The following is an 18,270-nucleotide window of genomic DNA, read 5'->3' on the forward strand; positions in this document are numbered from 1 at the left end:
TATTATTTTTTGTTTTTAGACTGCGTCGTTTGGTGATTTGATTCAACGGGTACGATCAGATTTTTTTTTTTTTTTTGATGTTGTTGTTGATGGAACCAATCTCGTATAAAACAGGCGAATAATTTTTCAATTTAAAATTTTCTTTTTTTTTCTTTTACCAATCCGATTTCTTCTAATTTTGTTATTAGATCTATATTCAACTGACTCTATATACTAAATCTGAGATGAAGTTGTTATTATTTGGATTTATCCCACTTGCATTGTATGCAATTTTCAATCATTTATTTTATACATGGTTACCAACCAACTACAGATTTGATAAACAAGTTTTGCAAACACTTGTTCAAGAAACTTTACAAGATCATCCGGATGGAAATGCCACTGCTATCATGATTGATTTGGCTCCAAAGATTAAAGCTGAATATCCTGATATCATCAACGATTTAAATTTTGAAGATTGGTTTTATAACAATGCTGGTGGTGCCATGGGTACTATGTTTATCTTGCATGCTTCAATTTCTGAATATTTGATCTTTTTTGGTACTGCTATTGGAACTGAAGGTCATACTGGTGTTCATTTTGCTGATGATTATTTCACTATCTTAACTGGTGAACAAAGAGCAGCTTATGCTGGTGCATTGGTTCCAGAAGTTTATAAACCTGGTGATCAGCATCATTTACCAAAAGGTCATGTTAAACAATATGCCATGCCTGGTGAATCATTCGCTTTGGAATTGGCACAAGGTTGGATTCCAGCTATGTTGCCATTTGGATTAATGGATACCTTGAGTTCAACTATGGATTTCTATACCTTTTATTTGACTTCTTATTTCACTGCCAAAGATATGATTAAGAATTTATTGAATGGTAAGTTTTAGAATGGATGACAAGTCATATGTTGTTCTCTGCAATGTTATAAAAAATTAGAATTGTATTTTTGTTTAGAAGTGTTTGATTTGTGTTTGAATGTCGAAAAGAAAAAAGAATTTTTAAGTTATAGACTATTTGAACGAATCCTTGTAATATACATTGTTTGAAAAGACATTTTAATCTCCACAATTATCAGAGAATTAACAACGCCGATTTTGCATTTGAACTCATTAGAGTCACTATATGACATCATAACTAATGCACAGAGTCAAATCACAATTTAAATGATAACCTCCGTTCTTTTTTGTTTGAACCCATCATCACATTTATATGTGCATTAACTTAATTACCCTTTGGTTGTTAATTACTTATAAACCTTCAGTTTCATGATTGAATTTTAAATTTGTCTATCTTTTTTCCTTCTTCTTCTTCTTTCCTTTTGTTCGCTATACTTATTAGTCCCTCTTGAAACTTAAATTAATAGTCATGCTCATCGTTCATTTGTTACATAAAAGAGTAGATCGATCAATTAACAAATTTTGCATTATAGGTTTCATTTGTTTAGAGTGGGAATCATTGATATTAAAAAAAAAAAAAAACAAAGAAAAATGTGAATTGTAAAGTAAAGTGATGAAAAGCTGCGAAAGGGAAACTCTATTTTAATAATTACTTCATCATTCATATATCCTGGCAAATCTTTACATAAAACAAAAAATCAAACAATTCTCAATTCATGATATTATATTCGTTCCTTTTAAAAGCTCCTGATCAAATTGTATTGAAAATCATCCGATCAAACTTGATGGTCTCTAAATATTGACCACGTAAGAATACGGCTATCGGATGTCTGTATCTCTCATCTATCCATAATGAACAGCAGAACCAAATTACAAGAATATTTTAAGAAATAAAATAAAAAAAGGTTCGGTAATTCTTGGAGTTATGCATTAACATCATCAATATTCACAACCTTTTTGATCCAATTCGCCCTAATTAGTATACGAACCATTCTACGATCCCAAGATAACCTGAAATTCGGGCTTTAACTCCTTAATTATTTGTGAATTTGTTTTAATTTAATAAATTTGGCAAAAAAAAGAGAAAAAAAAAAAGCAGGTTTCTGTTATCTTGTTAACCTTCCATTACACTTAAACCCATCTTCTCTATCTACACAAAGCAATAATCGTCCTTCCATGTGTTGACTAATTTGGGGAGATACAAAATTGGGAAAAAGAAACCAAAAAAATTTTTTTAGAGTAAGAAAGGAATGTATGTAAATTTCGTAGTTTGTTAGTGTTTGCTTATTGGCGAGTACCACAAATTTGAACTCTACTTACACTAAATAGCCATTAATTAAATAGAACCGAAAAGAAAAAAAATTATGAAATTTCAAGTTTAAATCGAACACCATGAAATAAGATTCCCAGAAATAAGGGACCCTCTCTCTTATTAAACATAGAGACTTGATTAAAATTAATACATAATAAAAAGAAGGAAAAAAGAGAATGTTTCTTTAACTGCAAAAGAAATAAACTACCCGTTCAATTTATGCGCGCTTATTCTTACTGTCTACGTTGGATTTATTTTATTTTTTTTAGTCTTGTGGGTTTAAGGTGTGTATCTAGTTACTGTCAGAACTCATCACCTACTACTAATGATGATGTACATGAAACATTTACCATTAATGATGATGATGATGATGAAATAAATTCTTCATTTGTTGATTGCCTTAATTGCTTACGGTATTTTATATTGAACAAGAAATAATATTAATGTTAAAAATCGCCCTCCTAGTAGATATGTAAAATGATGATGATATTTCATGATTTTCAATGTAAAGTTATAGTATAGTAATGCAATATTAAAGCAAGTCTAAGGCGATAGAAGCGTACTAAAATATAACGCTGTAGCATACAACATTCTATTTTTCATTTATTTTATTTTCTCATGGTTTAGTAGAATAACCGTTATACATTGTCTAAAATAAAAGAAAAGGGTTGAGTGCATATATTTTTTAGTATGTTTCATACAAGAATTGTAAACATAAGCATTTGCTACAATAAGTTTAGTTCAGCTTAAATTAAATGCATTGGTTACTATACAACAAGAAAAAATAAAATACAATAAAGAGAATGAAAATGAAAATGAAAAAGTAAAAAATCTTGTTGGTGATGGTGATGGTGATATATACAGTACTTGATAAGTAGTTTATCCAGACATTAATTAATCATACTTACATCATAAGTATATTCTAATAAGTAATAAGCAATAATAGCAATGTAACTTGATCTAAAAGCAAAATAATATTGCAAGCTAGCAGGGTCCAATGCAATAAAAATTAATTGTGATTCACTCCTGAATTTCACGTGTAACTGAATACACCCCTCGGTAAATATACTAAATATCTGGTCTCGCTTATGTAAGAGCCACTCGTCTTTCTGTTAATTTCTTTTCGTTTTTCACAACACTTGTGTATTTTTTTTGGGAAGAAATTGTGAAAAACCGGAGAGTTTTACAACCAATTTGTGATTAATGTTCATCAGCATATGGTCCATCTTCACTTATAAGACAGAAAGAAAATTTACCATTAATAGAAGAAGAAGAATCCCACAAAGGGCAAAATACTCTATAGATACTTAAGGCGGTTAATTGCAAATGGAAAATATATTCCACTTAGCAAAGACTCTTGGAAAACAAGGTGGCTTCGTACTTGTGCAGATTACTTTTTGTATATGTTATGAGCACATTGCGACACACACACACACATAAACTTTATGGTGCGCGTCCTGAAAATCGAAGGTTTTCACGCAAAAGGTCCATCTCAATCTGTCTAAAATGTATCAATGTCAAAAAACTATCAGTAAATGTAGCTAAAAAAAATGACATCGGGCAACTTCATAATGCACAACTTGCTTATGAGTTATTAATCTAAAAAATCACTTAAGACCACTCTCTAGCTCTTCGATACGTTTCTTTAATTCTTCAACTTCAAAATCATGTTTCTCAATGAGTTGGTTTTTCTGATTTTCAAAATCAATTTCCATTTTCTTGACGTCATTGATAACATTCTCACAAATGTTTTTGATGGATACATCTGTAGTTTTACTCTTTATTAATTTCAACTTCTCTTTAACAGGAACAGCACTTGTTTTACCTTTGTTATTCTTTTTGTTTAGTCTCTTTAATTCCAAGTATCTGTTGAATAATAAATAATAAGCTTCGTATAGTTTCAGTACCCTGTTTAGTTCAACAAGATAATCCTTTTTAAGTTGATTATACTTTTCGTCATTACTAAAATTCAACATTTCTTCATTATCTTGATAAATATCAACAAGATCATTCAAATTGCTTAGCACCGAAGTTTGTTGGAGAATTCTGGAATGTAGTTTGTTTATATTCTGAACAATATTTGAATTCTTATCTGATTCTATTTCTGCATCTATTTCTCGTTGCAACGCCTCTAGTTTCTTATCGATTTTATAATTTCTAATTGGCTCAGTCTTAGTAATGGTTGGTGCTGAATGAGGACGATTTGGAAATTTTCCGGGGTATTCATTGGGTAATGTAAGATTTTCGTTGATAGGTTTGATATTGCTAGACCATTCATTAATCATATTGGTATTATATCGTATATCTCTATCTAATTCATTCTCTGCCTCATCATCATCATCTGATGTATAATCAATCACTGTGCCGTATGTCTTGGGAATAGTCTTAATATTGTTATTGCGATTTTGTTTTGTTGTTCTTGTAGATGTGATATTATAATCTATAGTTGGTTGATTGACAAGTTTAGAATCATCATTATCCCATCCAAAAAGAGACTTCCACATGACCTACTACCCTTTGAACGGAATTTTTTTTTTTTATTTTAATTGAAAATTGGTTGTTTTTTGGTTGTAAAATTACAATGTTTTGATATTCATTAGATTTACTTTTTTTTTCTTCTTCGTTGTGTTTTTTTTTGTTGTTGTTGTTGTGTTGTCTCGTGCTTTCTGTAATGTGACTGAGAACTTTTGGTTGCCAGAACAATTCTAGATCTTTTTCTTTCCAATTTTGCGGCCAACTGTTGCAGTTATTATAAAACCTTTTCCTACAACAAGGCATTATCAGACTTCTATAACCCGATATGAAATAGAACTTTTGATTTCCTTTTTGAGAACTGTCAAAAGTAAGGGCACGTTAAAGCATTTGCAGGTTGAAATTTTGGTGGGTTCATACGTAAGAATAAGATGATTCTAAGAATTACATTATGTTCATATCACGTACTGTTCAGGCGTGTGCTATTAACGAAGCCAAATATAACAAAACGTAGACCTTCTAATTAAGTGGATGTTTATTATTGTTTTTTTTTTTATTCCCTAGTATTATTGCAATAATTATTTTGTTTTGTTGTTGTTATTATCATTCGTCTCGGAGAAACCAATCTTATTTACAATAAGGTTGATGAAAAGGAAAATCTAACTTATTGTTAATATCCCAATTATATTCACAAAGACTATGAATGTGGGTTAATCCCATCCATAACAATTTGTGATATATTTTTACCCCCAATCTTTGGTTATTACCCATATTTTTGAAGATATTTCATAACGATAGAAACTAGAATGACAATAACAAACCTAGACAAGACACGACAAAAAAAACTTGACATTGTTTTGTCTTTGTCTTTTTTTTTTTTGCAATTATGCAAGATTTAAAAAAACAATAGAGTAGTATCAACAATACGCTTAATGTACAAAAGTTAAATATTTGACGAAGTTAATATGATATATTTCAAACTTTTTTAAATCAACAATACAATAATCCTAACAGACATTCATAAAGGGAAAAAAAAAGAATTTGATAATTTAAACTTTATTCCGTCACTGTCATTATTGCCGTCTATACTTCCTCCTATTAAGTTCAATAAATCATGTTTAATGGTTCAGCTGTAGAAACGAAAAAAAAACTGTAATTAAAGATGTTTATGATTCAGCTAAATCAAGTAAGATCCTTCTTGGTTCGATGGTGGCTGGTTGCGCAATCATTTAATCTGTGTTTATTTATTTATGGTCTATTGGAATGTTAAGGGATATTGACGGTATGTTATATTATCACTTGTTTGTTGGTTTGTTAACTAGGAGAGAAGAACAACAACAGAGTGTGGGCTTGCATTCGTACCTTAATTAAATTATAGGAGGAAAATGTAGCAAAAACAACAACAACTACAATAACTAACCTATTCCCCTCTCGTGCTCCCCTGGTTGTTTACATAGAGGTCTCTAGATATTATAAAGCACAAAAGAGAGCAACAAGGGAACTTTATCCATTGATACTAAAAATGTGTGTGTGTCTGTTGATAAGTTATGAGCATTTGTTAAAAGAGTACTGAAGTAGGAGATACATGAATCAGATCCAAAATCCATCAAATCAAAATCATCATCTTTACCAACAACATCACTGTAGGAAAAAAAAAAAGATCCACCAATAAAACGGGCACATGATAATTGAGTATATATTCTTTTTACTAGTGTCAATGACAATTGTCCCCATTTTTTTTTCTCTCTCTTATGTTTGGTCTTATCAGAACGTTGAAAAGAATTAAACAAACTAAACCTGGTTAATTATTAAATACAATGGACAAAAGGATACTTAGACTTATATAATCTAAAATGTGGTCTGATCAATTTAAGTTTATTGTAATTAAGTGTCAGAAATTATTTTGAAAACAATAGTCGAATTATAGCGAGAAGTAGAAGTGAAAAATTAAAAAATTGTTTTCCGCTCATTGTAGTTCTGAATAATTATTTTGTTAATTTAGGCAGGTTAACATGAACCATAGAGGTAGAAGTATTTTCCCCTTTGTGAATCACTAAGAACCGTCAACATCGAGACATCAACAAGAAAATCACTTTCAATGAGATTGAGAGTACAATAACGATTGATAATAAAGAAAAAACCGGATAATTTTTTCTTTCTCTTTTGTAAATACGTGATTGTTTGTACATCAAATCAATTGTACAATTATAAACAAATAGTACTATTCAAAGTTATCACACTCTCTTTGACTTGAATAGGAGCAAGTTTTGGAATAGGTTAAAACCAACTTGTTTTGAAATTAGACAATTTAAGAAGCATTGATGCAATAATAAACGTTGGCGAAAGGGTTCATTCCTTTTTGACGGTTGAAAGAAATAAAATAAAACCAAGGACGCAATTTCTCAGTAATAATAGAACTAAATCAACATTCAAAGCCAAAGAATTTGACTATTTTGTTTGCAAGCCAACCCACAGTTTTTTTTTGGTTACTGCAGTTGCGTTCTGTTCACTTACATAGTGGTGTTATTTTCTTGTTTTTAGCTAAGATATACTGTAGTTATTATCGTTTAACAGAAGCTGATAAAAAAAGACTTAGCCGAAAGTAGTAAAAAATAATAAAAGAAAGAACTACAATGAAAACAAAGGGATATTAAAAACCGTTGAGGTAGGAGTTACCGGGGGGAAGGGCTGGAATCAGAAGTATTTGACGGAGAGAAAGAGGGACAGAAGTGAACGGGTTTGTGGAGAGTGGAAAAAAGAGGAGGGGTTAGTTGATGTTGATGTTGATGTTGATTAGTGATGTTCAATCAAACTTGATCTAGGGGGGAAGGTTAAATGTGTAGATCAATGAGATGGTTTTTATGTCTTTAATGACTTATTGTATTGACATAGTAAAGTGATCATAATGAAAAAAAAAAATTAAATGGGTGCTATTCTACATAGTCGTCTGTTTTCACTATGGAGCTGATTACATATCGTAGGATTCTGAGTATCCTGATAAGACAGTAGGAGTATAAATGCAGTGCCTGTTATGCATTGTTTATGTCGTTGCATATGAACGGATTGAAGTGAAAAAGAACAAGGGTTCTTGTGTAAATAAATAAATATTTGGGTGTACTGTTTGTGTTAGCTTTATTTGGGGTCTGTCTGTCGCTTTTCTCTTTTACAATTGTTCCTGGGCGAGAATTAATCAAAAGAGGTGTTTGTGTAATAATAATTGGTGGACCAACAACAACAAGAAAGGCAGAAATTTAGACGAGAAGAATTTTATACGCCCCATTTATTATTTCTCTTCAAATTCATACTTTACAATAAAACTGAAAAATATGAACAAAAAGGAAAAGAGGAAAAGGAATATTTGATAGAACTTCTTTGTTAGTTGAATAAGACAATAAACCTCAAAATGGCGTGAATGTCTTCACAGGAATAAGTTGTAATCCCTTAATTATGTTTTTATATGGGGTCATATTAAATCCTAAGAAATATCAATAATTTATTTTTTTGATTCTTTGCTTAACTTAGATACAATATTATAATCACTAGTAAAAACTCAAACTTGAGAAGCTTAATGATATTTTGTGAGCCATAAATGGGGGAAAACTGCTTGTGTGGTTTCTACTGGTATTTTATTTATACGTAAATGCACTAGAAACTTCCCGCCCTAGAGACTACATACATGTCATGCTATAGAATCACCAAATTTCATCAGCATTTGACAAGGTATGTCTCATCAAGCATCAGTGTTTTGCAAAGGGAGAAGTTAATGGCTATTAGCCCCACTTCCTTTATCTTTTCCCACGGAACACAAGAACAAGAAAGGATTCAATTTTTATTATTATTATTGTTGTTATTATTTTGTTCAATATTGTAGATCAATATATTTCTCTATATATTGTTGACTAAAACTATAATCAGATTGATTATAATGAGAGAGAAGTAATATTTTACTGCTTGTTTCGTGGTAGAAAAACCATGAAGTTCTTCTATTCTTTAAACAAGAAATCCTCATACATTACCACAGCCATTAAACTTTCTATTTTTATTTTTCCTTGAATTCATAATTTTTTAAAGAAATCGTAACTTTCTATTCTGTTTTTGTTTTATGTATACCTTTATCTTTGTTATTATTTATGGTACAATTTTGTCTTTTGACGATAATAGTCCAATAGTGGTAGAAAGAAAAATATCAAACAGAGTGCAAAAAATAAAAATAAAAAAATAAAAAATAAAAAAACAAAGAATAAACCATAGTTTCTATTTAACGTCCTAATTTGTCATGACTGAATTATGTACCTACTGTATAATAATGTACAATTTTACTGGGTATGGTTTTTCCTTCTGAGTAGTTGCAGTAGTAGTAGCCAGAAGCCTCGAAAATCGAGCATTTTAATGGAGAATTAGAAAAACACACACACACACACATCGGCAATACTTTATAATATGCAAAAAACCTTTTAACCGTTTTGTGAATAGAACTAAACTTCTTTATGGATAGAAAAAGCAAAATTCAAACGTATTTTTATACTCTTTTAAACTCCAGTGATAATTCAGGGTTTATTAGTCGAAAGAAAATGAAAAATAAAAATTGTTTCTAAGTTATTAGACTATACAGAATAGAGGGTTAATTTCTTTTTTGATGTTTTTATTTACTTTTATTTTGGTTTGAATCCAATGCTCATCAAAATGTTTCAAACAATCCAACTCCATCTTTAACATACTTTGCGATAGCTACATTTTCATATGAGTATTTATTTTACACCACGACACGTTGAAATAAAAAAATAATGGTGAGATATGATGGTAAAAGAACGTGGATGGTTATAAATGATAATGTTTCAAGTCTAATTATATTCATAAGAAGATCTTCTTTATGTTTATTTAGCTAGTTAGTTCGTTCGTTCTTTATTTTTTTTTTGTTTAGTTCAAACGAGATTGTTGGGGGAAGAAATGTGTTTAGTCATAGAGTGAAGATCTTTTGACAGATTAGGATTGTCTAACCAGTAGCAGTAATCTAATGGTTTCTTTTGATGCTGGCGATGATAGTGTCGGAGGTAGAGGTGGAGTAAGAGGACGATGTCCAATGGTAGTGCATAAACACAATAAATAAACTAATATCCTGAAAAGACAAGTTTATTGTAGAAAGAAGGTCCCTGTATAATTTTGTGTGGTAAATTCCCAAAGCACCATATTGGATATTTACAATTTTGTGATAATTATGTATTTTGTGTAAAAATTTCAATTTAGAATGTATACTGCATAAAGGACCAATAACCATATGTGCATGTACCATGATTTTTGTGGGATAATGTAAAATGTTTTTGTATTATTTATGTTTTGTGATTAAATTGTCAATCTTTACATTTAATCATTAAACTCTTTTTTTTTGTTCTGTTATGTTTCTCAATAACTGTACATATTTTTTTTTTTAATTATTCGTTCATTAAATATGGAAGATATATAAGAACAAATGAATTCTTCTGTTTTAAAATAATTCATTTAAGAGATTTTCATTTTCCATTTTTTCTTTTTTATATTTCCTTTCTTTCTCCTGTCCTTTTTTCCCTTTTTACCTACTCCATTTTGTTTTATCAACATTAGAATACTTTTCTAGTAATTTAAATTATCAATTCATCCATTATCAACGTTTGTGTGTGTGGCAGTTTTAGAAAAAAAAAAAAATTTTCCTGTCCCTTAGACCCCTGAGACTTTTGTCCTGTACCTAGTTTTTTTTTGTCTAATTCGTTCCTGTTTTTTTTTTTTGGTCCTTTTTTTTAAAAACCCAAATAAGTAATTTTTTTTTATAAAAAAAAGATAAGTCATTAATACCCTACAACTTCATCCATCTACACTTCATTCACTAAGTCATATACATATATTCTAAAATAATGATAAATATAACAAGACCATTGACTCCAAATTCAATTGGAAATTCAGTGTACACAAAACAAACATCACATCATTATAAGAAAACATCGTCTAATACTCAAACCAAAAAATCATTTGTACAAGAAAAGTACCCAAAAGAATTATATCAATCAGAAATAAGAGTCCATAATCAAAGTTTAGCTGAATATGATTTGGATATTTATGATATAATGGTTGATTTAATAGAATCCAGCAAACCAAACTTGTCATTATATAAACAACAACCATACTTAACATTCACCATCAGATTGAAATTGATTGATTTCTTGTTGAAAATGTCCATTAGATTGAAAATACTTCCTTTTGTGTTTTTCAAAGCTGTTAAAATATTTGATAGATATTGTTCTAAAAGAATAGTATTGTTAGATCAAAGTCAATTAATTATAACCACATGTTTATGGATTGCCAGTAAAATCATTGGTGGTAACAATCATTTTGTTAACATGAATAATTTGGAAAAAATTGGTTTTAACAATTTCAGAACTATAAGTGATTTGGGTTATGGATCTGGTGGTAAATTCATTGGTCCTACTGAAAGATTTAGATTGCCTAAATTGCATGAATTGGTTAAATTGTGTGGTGCTAAATGTAAATATGATCAAGGAATGTTTAAGCAAATGGAAGTGCATGTTTTAAATACTTTGGAATGGTCCTTAAATGATCCTTCAATAGAAGAGTTTATTATTGATAGTCATGAGTTTAATGTCCTTGATGATGATGAGTTTGATGATGATCACATAGAGTTTTTCAAAATCAAAGAATATTTGAGTTATGTTGCTTTATATTCCCATGAATTGATTGATATTAATATTATTGAATTGGGACAAGTTATTATGGATATAATTAATGAAGTTTTCCAATTACAGCCAACAGATAGAAACTATCAAACCATCTTGAATTGTGATAGTGCCCATCCAATCAGATTTGACATTGCTAGATATAAGCATATTAAAAAAGCATTGATCAAATCAATTTTCAATTCTTCAGATTTCATGTTAAAAGTATTCAATTCAAGAGGTCCACAATACCTTTACAGTCAAATCAACTTACAATACAAATTCAACGCTAACAATTCTGTCATCAACAATAGCACTACAACTACTCCAATTTCCTACAATTCAAGATCATCATCTGTTTCATCAACTTCATCTAATAGCACTCCAAGAAGTAGCAACACTGCATGTACTACTGCTGCTACTACTCCAACGACATCAACAGCTAATACCACAAACAGTATCATCATGGCAACCACTCCTCAAAAGAGAACAAAGAATTATTCTATATCTTCTTCTGTTTCTTTAGGAGTCAATTCACCAGCTGCATCTAGTCTTTCTTCCACATCTACAGGTGGTAAGAAATTGCATACTACTCAACAACAACAACAGTCTACTTATCAACAACCACAAATGCATTCCAACTTTCATTCTTATCAAATGGTTACACCTCCGCCACATCATCAATCTAAGTCTTCATCATCGTCTTCAAATCACCACTTTCATAGTCAAATACCCGCACCTCATCAATTATCTTTCAATAGTTATTTCAATTCTCCAAATATGCAACCACCTCCAATCAAATATAGTGATATGGTTACAAACAGTGCTAATTCTAAAATGACTGCTAGTTCTTCAGCAAGTATAATTTCTTCTATTTCAAATACTTTTGAAGGTAATGATTTATTCGAAAAGAGATTTATTACAAATTCAAGCAGTTCAAGTACATTAAATGGAGTCATTACAAATGGAGGTAATCATAATGGTGTAACTGGTGCTGGTACTCCATTGAGTGAAAATGAATCACCAATTTATACAAAGACTAGATTATCTAATATGTTACAATAAAAAAAATAGATTCCTAAATTAAAAAAAAAAATTATTGGGTATGATTTAATACAACAAAAAGAGATGGTGTGTTTTTTGTTTTTTAATTAATATGTGTTTATTCTTTCAATTCAGTTCAGTTTTATTCTTTATTATGTATGTTCATTATTCTTTTTTATTATTATTATTATTACTTTATATATGGCTTACTAGATTCTGTCAGTACCTTAGTTTATTAATTGCATTTTTAATATAGATAATTGTCATTTCATTTATTATTGGGCAGCGGTTTTGTCCTGTAGTCCATTTAGAAAAAAAAAAAAAAGTAGAAATAATCACAGGGGGAGCACACAAGCCAGACACGTCTGAGAAATTTCTCTGGTTGTAACTCTAGTTTTTCTTGATGTTTCAGAAAGTTTGTATCACAACAAAACGTAAATAGTAAATCCATTAAATACAAAAAAAAAGAGACGCCAAAAAGTAGAAACACGTCTAATAAGATGTCATTGTTAATATTAACTCATATTACATATCCAAATTAGTTAAAACGGATTTGTTTTGGGGGGTTATATGGAGAAGTAGTCAAAGAGAATAAAAAGACAAGATCGACGTTGATTGATGTGTGATGACACACCTTGATTTGCTTACAAAGGTTTGGCCAAGTGACAATTAGAGTGATCTAGCCAGCTTTATCAATAGGTTTAACCGGTATATGATATATTACATGCGTTGCATTAAGGTGATAAGTTGTGTTCAACTGGGTTATTCGTTGGATAAAGTTGAATTACAAAAGTAATTGTCGCAAGCAATTGAGGTGTTTGAAAAAGGCTGTGTTGTAAAAAATCTTTTTGCAACACGACAAGGGGAGGGAAGAGAGAGAAAGAAAAATCTTCTACTCCTACTTCTACTGTTCATTATAATCCATTTGACCACACACACACGACCGACTTTCCAGAAGAAAAAAAAAGTCTGCGTATCTGTGTGTTACTCCCTATGTTATTTTTAGTACACATATTTCTTTTTTTTTTGTCTCTTTCTCTCTCTCTCCCTTTTGCTCCTTTGTTGTGAAATTGGATTTTTTTTTTTTCGTTGTTTGCTTCTTCACCTGTTTTTTTTTTCTTCTCCTGTTAAACTTTCGTAGAACAAAACACTACGAAAAAAAAAAAAATCGAAGATTTACAACAAATCTATAGTATACTTTTTTTTAAAGAAAACTATAATCTTTTAAACGTTCACTCCACTAATGAAGATATATTCAACTATTTTACTAATAACAGCATACTTGGCTTCTTCTGTCCGTGCTGATCCAAATATGGAAGAATTAGAGGGTACTTGGTCATCAAAATCTAATACGGTGTTCACTGGTCCTGGATTTTATGACCCTGTTGATGAATTATTAATTGAACCAGATTTACCAGGTATTTCCTATTCATTCACTGCAGATGGACATTATGAAGAAGCTTTATATCGTGTTGTACCAAATCCAAAAAATCATTCATGTCCGGTGGCTTCTGTAACTTATCAACATGGTACTTATGAAATCTTGACTAATGGATCGGTTGTTTTAACTCCAATTGCTGTTGATGGTAGACAATTATTAAGTGATCCTTGTAATCAAGACGATCCAAATGTTTCTACTTATTCAAGGTATGTTCAACCAACTTGGTTTAAAACTTACCAAGTTTATGTGGATAATTACCATGGAAAATGGACTTTACAAATTTATCAGTTTGATGGATCTAAAATGCAACCATTATATTTAGTATACAGACCTCCTTTGATGTTACCTACAACTGCATTAAACCCAACTGATGAAGCTAGTGAAACCGCTTCAAGCTTACAAAACGCAAGAAGAAGAATTAAGCGTTCTTTGGAAAACCAATACAGAACTAATGCTAAGAGACAAGTTTATGATGAAACTTTTGATAGATACTGGTGGGGTTCAGTCGTTTGTTTATGTTTAGCCTCATCTTACTTCTTCCTTGTTAGAAAGTAAAAACATTTTGTGACAAACTACTGGATTTTAAATTCTTTTTTTTAAATTATTATTATTGTTCTATAGACTTTGTTCCTGTTTTCATTTTTTTATTATTATTATTATTATTATTGGGTTTGATTTTTGTTTATATTAAATATGTGTAAGTGTTTGTATTTTTAAAGCAATAAAGACATGATTATATTTGATTTGTGATCGTTTGTTGATACCATAAGGATGATTTGTGATCGACACTGCCTGGATCCTGGTTTTTTTTTTCTGTGTATGCGTATGCGAAGTAATCTTCAAATCGTGACATTGGTAATAAGCATGGCCGAAAAGACGATCAAATGAGGGCAAAAAAAAAAAAAACTCTACCTATAAATACTCCAGATTAATTCATTCATCATAATCAAGTCTTAGTATTTCCTCATTAAGTTCAATATGTCATGGTTTGGAAGATCATCAGGTGCTAATCCAGCATCTACTATATCTACTGTTGAATTAGATAATAAAATCTCCGAGGCTACTTCGGAATCAATCCCAAATGGAGAAATTGAATTATCAGTAGCTTTTGAAATCACTGATATTATACGTGCTAAAAAAGTAACTCCTAAACAAGCAATGCGATCATTAAAGAAAAGATTAACCTTTGTCTATATTAATCCTAATTTAATCATATCTACTTTGAAATTAATTGATTTATGTATTAAGAATTGTGGTGCTCCATTTTTAGTTGAGATTAGTTCTAAAGAATTTGTTGATTATTTGATTGATTTCATATTTAAAGTTCATTATAATTTAAAAGAAGTAACCGATGAAAGTAAAGTGAAAGTTGGTAATGCCATTTTATCTTACTTCCAGAATTGGAAGATTATTTTTGAAGGACAACAAAAATTGGGTTATGTTGAAAAGAAATTTAATGAATTGAAGAATGAAGGATTTGTATTTCCAAGTGATTTTGACAATAATGATCAAGGATTGTTGTTAAATAGTACATTTGTTGATTCTGAAGTTCCTCCAGATTGGGTGGATAGTGAAGAATGTATGATTTGTTATACTCCATTTTCAATGTTGAATAGAAAGCATCATTGTCGTGCTTGTGGTCAAGTGTTTTGTCAAACTCATTCAAGTAACAATATACCATTGGTTAATTTAGGAATAATGGAGCCAGTAAGAGTTTGTGATAATTGTGCTGCAAAACATGACAAATCAAAGAAGCTGAATAACAGACCAAGAACTCTGGGTGAATCTCGTGACGGTAGGAGAGGAAGTGTTAATGAAGATGACGAAGAAGAACAATTAAGAAAAGCAATTGAATTGAGTTTAAGAGAATCAGGTGGAAGTGCTCCTATTGTTCCATCAACCGATTTCCAACCTCCTTCAGGCCCACCTCCATCCCAACAACAACAGCAACCAAGTAGAAATAACACTACTTCTGTGAATGATGAAGATGAAGATGATGAGGATATGAAAGCTGCTATTGCTGCAAGTTTACAAGAGTACGAATCCGAGAAATCAAGACAGCAAGTTTATCAGCAACCTCAACAACCGCAGCAACAAGTGGAACCACAACCTGCTCCAAGTGAGCCGGAGCTGGATTTGTATAATATATGTTATGGATCAACATCAAATCAATATCAGCAACCACAATTCACTGCTCCTCAACAATACTCAGCCCCGCCACAGCAGCAACAAGTACCACAGCAACAACCTCAACAAGTAGCTCCACAACAAACATCTCCTCAACAGCAGGATTTATCACCAGCGGATGAAGAGCAAATTAACTTATTTATCACCTTGATGAACAGTATCAAAAATGATCCAAAGAAACAGAACAATATTATGTATGATGAGAATCTCAATGAATTGTATGGTAAAGTTGTTAGATTGAAGCCGAAGTTGAACAAGTCCTTAAGAAATTCTATTGAACGATACGAAATCTTTTTGGAAATGAATAATAAAATATCTACAATCACTAGATTGTATGATCAATTTTTAGAACAAAAATTAAATATGGCTTATGGAAACCATACCATTGGATCGCAAATGACTGGTGGTGGTGCTCCGCAACTGGAACCTTATGCTTATCCGCAACAAATGCCATCTCAGAACACAAACGGTTATTACAATGGTCCTCAGATTACTGGAGCTCCAGCTCAAAACAATACTGGGTATCAAAACTATGCATCATATCCACCACAGGAACCACAACGTACTGGTCCTTCAGTTTCACAACAGCCAACTGGTGTAGAGCAACAACCAACTGGTCTTTCTTCTCCACAAGCTCAAGCTCAACAGCCATTCCAAAACTACCAACCAACGGGTTCTGAACCCCAACAATCACGACCTTTCCAAAATTACCAACCAACTGGTTCAGAAGCACCACAATCACGTCCGTTCCAGAATTACCAACCAACTGGAAGTAATGTAGAGCCAGAACAAGCACGTCCGTTCCAGAATTACCAACCAACTGGTCAATTGCAACCATCTGAACCTAATTTTGATGGTGATGATTATGACGAAGAAGATATCAAACAATCGGTGCCGCAATTTAAACTCAACCAAGATCAGCAACAGCAAAAACAAAGTACTAGCAATGATGTACTGGGTTCTTATCCTGTTTATCCTACAACCGATGTTTTGCCAGCAACACCTAATTCTGGAAGTGATACTGAAAAGAATTATGTTACAGTATCATTACCACATTACCCACCACCAGAAGATTTGTCAAATCAATTACCACCAGAACAACACTTTATAAGAAGAGCATCTAGTGCATTACCTGCTAATGCATATGAAGATGCTAGTATGAAGTATCCAACATTAGAGAATGTAGAAGAGAATTATGAAAAGAAACAACAAGAAGAACAAAAAACAGGGGTTCAAAATCTTCCAAACATGCCAAGTATGCCAAATTTTGAAGAGGATGGAAATACACCACCATCACGTAAACAAGTGCAAAAAAGGAAAAGCTTTGTTGCTGAACCAGAGCCTTTAATTGAATTGTAGAGTTTTTACATACATATATATATATATATATATATATATATGATTCTATTACGATATTGATTTAGTTTTGAGTAGTTTAATAAAATGATTATTTGATTTATGAAATGGAGTTAATCGCTTTAATGTAAGGACCAACTTTTTACGCACAATTATGCAGTTCCATCGAGGCGGGATGTCTTTAATTAGTGTTTTTTTTTTTTTACTACTGCACGGATTATTGCCCCGTACACATGTCGAATCAGAGTTAAAAAAAAAAAAAAAAAAGAATCTCAGCCCGCACAAGAAGTAAAAATTTGTGTGCTTTAAATTTTAGATTGCTATACAAATAAACCACACACACTCACACACACCCATTTCTTAATTCTCTGATTTCTTGGATTAATTATTAAAGTTGTCGTGCCAGAAAATGTTTTCTGTTGTTTTGGAACTTATACACGACATTGCGAAATTCCCTGTTCTGTTTGATTTTATTTCGGTTATACTATATTTGAATAAGTTTATAAAGGATTGAATTTCCCCCAATCATGGGAAATTTCAGTTTATGTAGAATTAGGCAAATTAGAATATAAATTAGTGTTTTATTGTGAATTGAGGTTTTATCCTCTATCCTTATATATTCACTTGTTCTAAGTGAATGCCTCCAGACTATTACTCATCACAAGTGTAATCTTGTGAATGCTGCTTAACATTGTCATTTGTGATATGTTATCTATGGGCATTTACGGTGAATTAATCTAAGCATAGGTTTGGTTTCTGCTCAAACAGTAGTTTCAAGAATTGTATGTTTTAAGCGCTATTCAAGACGAATGATTGGTAGTGCACTTTGTTCACTTTCAAGAGGAAAATGTTTTTCAGTGACAAAAGTGA

At 31.1% G+C, this 18,270-nt stretch overlaps 5 protein-coding genes across 5 annotated transcripts; 4 read left to right on the forward strand and 1 right to left on the reverse strand. All coding sequences in view use genetic code 12, as the record gives it.

Annotated features, from left to right (window-relative positions):
* Positions 1-224: 224 nt before the first annotated feature.
* On the forward strand, positions 225-878 carry ERG2 (C-8 sterol isomerase; the record flags this gene model as incomplete). Its single annotated transcript, XM_002550035.1, has 1 exon — positions 225-878. The coding sequence occupies one exon, from the start codon at positions 225-227 to the stop codon at positions 876-878; it is 654 nt and encodes a 217-aa protein (XP_002550081.1).
* A 2,928-nt stretch (positions 879-3,806) lies between these two features.
* On the reverse strand, positions 3,807-4,703 carry CTRG_04379 (uncharacterized protein; the record flags this gene model as incomplete). Its single annotated transcript, XM_002550036.1, has 1 exon — positions 3,807-4,703. The coding sequence occupies one exon, from the start codon at positions 4,701-4,703 to the stop codon at positions 3,807-3,809; it is 897 nt and encodes a 298-aa protein (XP_002550082.1).
* A 5,853-nt stretch (positions 4,704-10,556) lies between these two features.
* HGC1 (cyclin) lies at positions 10,557-12,437 on the forward strand (the record flags this gene model as incomplete). The annotated part of the gene is made up of 1 exon (XM_002550037.1): positions 10,557-12,437. The coding sequence occupies one exon, from the start codon at positions 10,557-10,559 to the stop codon at positions 12,435-12,437; it is 1,881 nt and encodes a 626-aa protein (XP_002550083.1).
* A 1,222-nt stretch (positions 12,438-13,659) lies between these two features.
* Positions 13,660-14,412, forward strand: ROT1 (Rot1p; the record flags this gene model as incomplete). The annotated part of the gene is made up of 1 exon (XM_002550038.1): positions 13,660-14,412. One exon carries the CDS (start codon positions 13,660-13,662, stop codon positions 14,410-14,412), a length of 753 nt encoding a protein of 250 aa, XP_002550084.1.
* A 423-nt stretch (positions 14,413-14,835) lies between these two features.
* On the forward strand, positions 14,836-17,403 carry VPS27 (ESCRT-0 subunit protein; the record flags this gene model as incomplete). The annotated part of the gene is made up of 1 exon (XM_002550039.1): positions 14,836-17,403. One exon carries the CDS (start codon positions 14,836-14,838, stop codon positions 17,401-17,403), a length of 2,568 nt encoding a protein of 855 aa, XP_002550085.1.
* Positions 17,404-18,270: the final 867 nt, after the last annotated feature.

This window comes from Candida tropicalis (assembly GCF_000006335.3).
Source record: "Candida tropicalis MYA-3404 genomic scaffold supercont3.6, whole genome shotgun sequence".
Taxonomy (NCBI): domain Eukaryota; kingdom Fungi; phylum Ascomycota; class Pichiomycetes; order Serinales; family Debaryomycetaceae; genus Candida; species Candida tropicalis.